Source organism: Galendromus occidentalis, unplaced genomic scaffold (genome assembly GCF_000255335.2).
Source record: "Galendromus occidentalis unplaced genomic scaffold, Mocc_1.1 scf7180000077116, whole genome shotgun sequence".
NCBI classification, from domain to species: Eukaryota; Metazoa; Arthropoda; class Arachnida; order Mesostigmata; family Phytoseiidae; genus Galendromus; species Galendromus occidentalis.
Genome location: NW_003805104.1, coordinates 325,710 through 333,032, shown reverse-complemented (window position 1 = coordinate 333,032; position 7,323 = coordinate 325,710). Strand labels below are relative to the sequence as shown.

Here is a 7,323-nt window from a genome sequence, read left to right as displayed (position 1 = left end):
AACGGAAACTGCGTTCCTCGGTCCGGATTCGATCTTTCCGAAACGTATCGGCTCCGTGATGAGGGAGAAGCGTTTCAAGAGATACCCTGGAGTGAACATGCATTCCTCAACGATGAATTCAAAAGTGAAAATATTCGCTACAATCGCATCGTGATGGAGGCTTGTCATTCCGCAAAGAGGCGGCGTCAAAATTTCTCGTCTCTCACGAATCACGCGGTGTTCTTGCTCCAGATTCGCTTCCCTCGAATAGCGTGGCTTTCGCATACCAATGAAACACCAATACCAATTTACCTTCGTCGCGCTGCCGCGATCGCCGGGAGTTCTGACTCCATGATCTGATCGTGAAGCCTTTCCAGATGCAGTCAGGACTGCGACGGCCGGAGAAGGAAGACCCCAAGGAATCGGATACAGCTGCATGTTCCGAGTATTCAGGTGTCTGCGACGCGGCGGTGAATTTGGAATGAGGAAATATTTTACTCGAAATTTCCATGCATCAAGGCTCGTGGCGGAAATCAGACGGTCGAGTACAGGATTGTGCACGAGCTACGATGCAGGGATTTTCTCGCTGATATCCCAGCGTGGTAGCGGAGTATATTCATGCGATCCCTCCATTCCTCTTCTTGGGATCGAAATGGGGCATATTCGGGGCCGGAATGTGAGGCTCGCATTTATTGGCCAGAAACTTGGCCGGGAATCCCGATGGATTCTACCTTCTGCTTGTCGGGAATCGTAGGACGTCCTGAAAGCATGCGAATCATGTCGGTGCACCCAGTCGTGCCCATTGAGCATCGTGAGACGATGACTAATAATTATCGATAACGTATTTTCGTTCTGCGATTTCGAATTCTACGCGGGAAGCCTCTATCGACCGAGAGAATACCTCGTGTTGTTTCATTTAAGGAATTGAGATCTCGGGGGACCGCCGAACACTTCTCTTGCGGTACAGTGACGGATCTCCACTTAGGCCGAGAAGGCCTGTGGCACTGCCGCCAAGCAATTCCTACGGAGAACTCTCATGGTCGGTTCGATGATCGTGCCAAAGCTAACAATAAGTCATGATTAGGTCTGTCCGTCTCGAGCCGTCTGCCATGCCTTTTTGCTGAGGTCGATACCAGAGGCGTTCCTCCTGAATAGGGTTGACATAGGGGAGTACGAACCTTATTGATCACCGGTCGGATAATAATCGTACGCGAAATCATGGAGAATATCGAAACAGCCGTCTCCGACTTATAATGCCCGATAATGTCTTTGAAGTGATGAGCTCTGAGTCGATTTCATTGCGCTTCTTCTGTTGCGCAAGGGCAGATGGTGATATGTAGGATGACGCTTTTCTCGCTTCCAAAAACCCGCAGACAAGCGGAGAATGGGAAAGAAAGAACGCCTGCGAAATCGGGAACAGCCTTGGGCGGCGTCAGCGCTCTGCGGAAGCACTCCGATAAGAAGGGAACGCGACAGCCGATTCCGAAACTTTTGAAAAATTTGAGTTCATCACATCAGTGGCGCCGAGGACGCAGATCCGCCCGCGTTCCCCAGTTTCTCAGCCTCTGTTTCCAATTTTCCGATTTGATGTCGATTCCCTGTCCTCAAACATGACCAACCAAGCTGAGGCTTTTTCGGGGTCGAGATTCGGAAACAGTAGATCGACTTGGAACTCGGACCTTGCACTCTGAATCTGCCCCGCCTCTCGTCGATGAACGACTGATCTTCAGAGACGGGGGCGGCTCCCAGTCTCATAGTGAACGTGAATGCACAATGCGTCTCCCGGAGAAAAAATCCTCGATAAACCTATGGATTCTGTGTGCGAGACGACCTGTCAATGAAGTGAAACGAGGCAGGGAGAGAATTTCTTTAGCCGCTGCAAACGTTTCGAGGTAAGTGACGTCTTGGCATCGGCGCTGAGAGCCACACGGTTGAATTATGAACAAGAGAGGTGGCGGACATCGCGAAAATTGACGGATATGGGAGTCATAAAGCGCTCTGCTCGTTCTCGATCTCTCTCAGGGCGCTGCGGTGCCTTCTCAGAAAGCTTTTCGACAGAAGTGTCTGAGGCTATCCAGAATCGCAGAATCGGCATCCCTCTCAGGCAAACTTTACAGAGAGGACTCCGGAGTACGTAAGAATCGGCGGTGTTTTTGGCCTATCTGAGTTGATCCGCCGTTCATTCTCTGGTCATTCCCGTTGCTAAGGACAGAGCATCTCAACTCGATCGCTTGCCGTCGATCATGTCGGGAGGCCCTCCTCACGCAGTGTACCGGTGGAAGATCTGTGGACTTCACTACTGCAGGGCCCCCTGCCAGAGAGCGTCTCAATTCGGCGCGGAGAAGGCAGAAGAGGAACATGCTCCCGGATAATGATTGGGTGGTCATAATTTCCTGGAGGATTAATTCTGCGAGTTTCCTCTGGCGGCGCATCCCAGTCGGATCATTCAGATTCACCTCGGTACCAATGGAACTGCAATCACTTCGCAGAGGTCGGTACAAGAAGCAGAAATCGTGACGTCGATAACTTGCAATTGTTCCAGCGTACCCCCGAGGAATTGCCGAGCAGAGGTCTCAGCGATCGCTACAGAGTTCTTGTAATTGTGACGCGATTGAAGACTGCGCGTCGCTCAGAGTTATCCCAGGACGGCAAGTAGTAACCTACTTCAGCCAAACTGATAAAGTTACGCTCTCGGGAGCCGTGGGATCCCCGTCCTTTTTCCCAGTGGAAACCGCTCCAGATTCTTCTTCCGACTCGCACTCATCCTTGAATACGTCGCCATCGCATCAAGGTCATCAATAGCACAGCTCCGTCCGCGGCGATGGTAAGTGTGAAGGACGTAGATTTGCTCCCAGATATTGCTGCTCCGTTCATTGTTTGTCCAATTCGGTCAGCTGAGAGGACTGTATATGTTGGCAAATCAAATAACAACTGGCCAAGGAATGAAGACACTGCAAGTCCCACCCTTGGGCCAACTCCGCCCGACGAGTGTTTGGTGAGGTTGGCGTGGCGGGAATTCGGGGACATACTCAACGCTCGGGCTCACATCACTTCCGAGGAAGCCGAAGAGCATCGAGCTGGGCCTAGGAGGGGGGAGGGCTCTATCGGGGACGCTGTGTACGTTCTGCCCTGAAACTCGAAATCGAGCGTGAATTCTTCAGAGGGTCGCCGACGAACCTCTCCAAGTCGACCGGTCTATTCCCGCCGATTAGCTGTCGGATTGAGAGGCGATACGGAGAATTCCCGATTCCCTGAGAATCGATCGATGCACTGAAGGTCTTTCCGCTCCTCTCACTACGTCGGATTGGTTCGCGGGGAACGTGCGCGATCGGAACGTGCCAAGAATATCAGTTCGACTGTTTCGATTACGACGATGCTGTCGCCTAAAGGTTGTTCAGCTATCAGTGGTGAATAGTGAATCCACTTTCGAAGCCTTCCCCCGAAACGAGGTTGAGAAGCTGACTGAGATGATAAGCTACCGGAGGGGAGTGGTTTTTTCACGATGTTCCTCTGCGAGGGTTCAATCGATTTTGGAGCTGAAACAACGGGTTCGATCTCTCGCGTCTCGCTGGCGCAGGAATACGATTCTGGGAGGGATACGAGAGACTCCTGGAGCGATCACGGAGGGATCATTAGCCCGGCAAGGAACAATATCCATATTTGATGCTAGGAGCGAAGCCGCGGCTACGGAAGTCGAGTCGTTCCAAGGGCAACTACTCTTGGCGCTCTACCGGGAACACGGCAAAGCCCTCGGCTGCAGAGACGAGGTCCGATCACCTGCGTAGAGCGGACAGATTTCATCCTATGACAGATTTCAGCAGCTCACCCTGTCAAATAAATATACTAGGCGGTGACTCAATCGATTCCTAACTGGTCCCTTGAACGCTGAGTTGCTGTGAAAGAAAGACGGAACAATCATTTCAGATGCGAAACCGAAAATTAGGGGTGTCATGGATCGCACTTTTTCTCTCAACCCCACAGAGTTCGGAAAAACGTCGGAAAACCCCAGTTACGCTCCAGGGAAAAATGGAAGAAAATCTTGGAGCACGAGTACGCATTCATGATTAATTTCCCGCCACCTTAGCTTCTGCGATCTGAAAAGATAGCTCTTCCATGGGCCCAAGAACGGATGTAAGATCGCGATGACCTGTTAACGATCAAGATTCTGCGGCTAATACTCAAGTCCAGATCAAACGATAAAGCCTCCGATGACCCTCCTACATCAGGAAGAACTCGGGCGGACTGATATACGATGGATGGAAGAAGATCTCCTTTCCGATGACTCAAAACCTCTCCGTGCTCCTAAACTCATCCGGTGTCTCGTTCGGCTTTCTCAATTTCACGAGAAAAACACCATATGACTTCGGATACATTCTACCCGGAGCTGATGGAGGCCATGCCGAACGATCGAGCCAGCTCGTCAGCTGACTCGGAGTTTGGATCGATTCTATCCAGGATCCAGTCTGGAGATCTCGGAACGGTGTGGTATGGTGATGGAATCCCTAGAGGGAGAACCTACCGGAGAATCGGAGAACTCCGTCCACCGACGCAGCGATTCAGTCTCGGAGAGCTCCGAGAGTGGGAGGTGTCTCTGGAACGGAAAAAAAATCTCGTTCCTCCCGTCGCGGCAAAAACGATCGTTGCCGCAAGAGATCCTGAATCTTATCCATTCAGTTGAATGAGATCCCCTCGCGGATAGTCTCTTGGACCTCGAGATCAGTTCTACTGCATTCCTGGCGCGACTGCATCGGAAACACGATTTCCTCGTCATAGAGAGACAACATACTGGTAAATGAGGTGGGTGAAACTACAACGGGCAGGCGATCACGAGGTGTAAGCCCCTCCATTATGGATTGACCAGCCCTGGGGAACGCGGCCTTCGGCCGCGCTCCTTATTGTGGGCTCAAACGGGAATCCCGAGCTCATGGCCCGGGTGAGAATTCGTAGGTTGAAGGCAGCGGCAAATCCACCATCAGGAATTGCGGCGGTTTGTCGCGATGCGATCAATTCCATGAGAAAAATGATTTGTTGTTGGGCTTTGGCACTGACCACCTTCTGACGGTTTCTAAAATTCGTCGGCTCGTAATCTTCGTCATGAAAATCCGCCATAGATAATCCTGATGATATCACTATACAACCGGAAAAGTCTTGAACGCTATTCCGAACAGTCAATTGAACCCCCAAGATGAGCAAACAATCGATCGAGCAAATCTTGAACTCGAGTCCATCTTGCTGCGTAGATTCGCATTGGCGCCTCACAACGGAAACGGCCGCGCCGCCGCGGCGGCAAAGGAGACGGAGCGCAAATTAAAATTGTCCGTCATACAGACAGACAGAGTGACACACAGACTTAGCGTTTTATATATGGGGGGATAAGTTCTCTGTTTTGCGGGACCCCTCCACGGAGGCGTACCTAGGGAGCACCGAACCGGAGATCGGAGAGCTGATAGTGGTGGATTCATGATATCTAAATTCTCCGAAGATACAGGGTAACGTTATTTACGGTCATTTAATTCCGTCCGATTGCATGCCGATTCGCAGGAGGTGCCGTGAACCGCCTCTTTTTGGAGCTGCATCCATTGAAAACGAAATCTAACCGGATTCTCGAAGTTTTGTTCCGGCAGCGTTGTGCGCTGAGCCCTCCCCCCGGACCAAGGAGAGGATCTGCGGATCCCATTCGCTGGATGAATTATCCCGGTCCCCTCCGGGAGATATACATATTCGGGTTTGGAGACCTGCATCGCAGCGCTCGATCATACTCAAGCAAAAGGATTGTTTCCTGTCTGTTGGTTCAGAGCATTATCTCCATATCGGAGCTCGACACCGGAAGAGGCGGGGACGTTAATTCATGCAGCGTCATCCGACCAAGTCACGAATCATGATTTATAAATAATCGTTTTTCTTTAATAATGATTATGATTACGCTCAAATGATTTCTAATGAACTATTCAATCCGGACTCAGAGAAGAGTCTCGCTCGGCGTTTTATTTTGTTAGAGCCACCAAGACGCTCAACTTTGTCCGACTTGAGTAGTTCTCCGGACGTATCAATGAATGGAGACTTCGGCGTCGATGCTCATCTGATCAGAACTCAGCGAATTCGGCAGATTGAAGGTCTCTCCTATCTGGGGCGAGGCCGCGGAATGAACCTTTCGGAATGGACTCACCCTCAACGCGGTATAGGAGTCTCAGTATTTCTCTACCAGGATGGGTGAATGTCATGTAGTTGTACTTGTTGAGCCAAGGATGTCTCTTAATCGCTCTGATTCCATCCTTTGTCGAACCGAGCCGTTTTGTGGGATTTTTATCGAGGAGTCGCTCCACGAAATCCAACGCGTCGTCACTGATATCAATCTCTCGTATTCCTCTGATTGGATCATTCAGAATACTCTTCCGCAGTTCGTCATCGCCGCCGGTAGCATTGAAGGGATAGTCATTGAAACCAAACAGACAGATCGTAATCCCGAGAGCCCACCAGTCGACGGCAGCGTTATAAAAATTCATCGCCACCATCTCTGGGGCCTGGAACATCGGGAGGCCGACGGGCGTGGACTCTTTGTCGCTAGCGATTGTCGCGAGTTCGAGGTTCGCAATTTTGGCCTGTCCGTGTTTGAATAACCAGATGTTATCGGGATTGATATGTCGCACCATCAAATTGCACAAGTGAATATATTCGAGCCCCAAGACCACTTGGAAAACGATTCTTTGAATCGTGTCTTCATCGAGAATTTCTTCATCGTCATCTGCCAGATCCCATAGACAACCGCAGGGTGCATGTTCCAGGACCAGAAAGACGAAGTTTATGTTCTTCGCTGAGTAGTAGAGCTTGACAACGAAATCATTTCTCAAGGCATACTGATATTTCTTCCCGTTGACCGTTTGTTGCACGCGTCCGGGCTCGGCGCGGAGCTCACTCTTGGCCTTAACTATGATCGAGTAGCGCTTATCATTCAGTGTAGCTACGTAACGATCCCCACAGAAGTATCCTTCAAAATATTCCAGGAACTCAAAATCACTGATGTTGGCCGATGGGCATTCATTTGCCTTGACTCTTTCTAAAAATTCGACTTCTTCTGATGCGAGGAGTCTCGGATAGCCGAATATCAGACCTCGCAAGAAGCCGAATACTCTCGCGAGCACCATCGTTGTTTTCCCCGACGAGCGCCTTTATTGACTCTCGAATTAGCGTTTGGGGCACAACCTCCCGGAGAGGAGCGCTCTCGCAGCTGTGAGCGATTTTGATCCGGTGCGTCACGATCTGGCGGTGTATATTGCCGGGATCATGCTTCTCTCCTGAAGAGAACGGCAAAGTCTGCAGTCTGGGCGCGTCGCTCTTCAAATTTTC

General features: G+C 50.8%; 1 protein-coding gene across 1 annotated transcript; it reads right to left on the bottom strand.

Annotated features, from left to right (window-relative positions):
- Positions 1 to 6,062: 6,062 nt before the first annotated feature.
- Positions 6,063 to 7,121, bottom strand: LOC100899915 (cAMP-dependent protein kinase, catalytic subunit-like). The gene has a single exon (XM_003740992.1). The coding sequence runs from the start codon at positions 7,119 to 7,121 to the stop codon at positions 6,063 to 6,065; it is 1,059 nt and encodes a 352-aa protein (XP_003741040.1).
- Between the last annotated feature and the right edge of the window lie 202 nt (positions 7,122 to 7,323).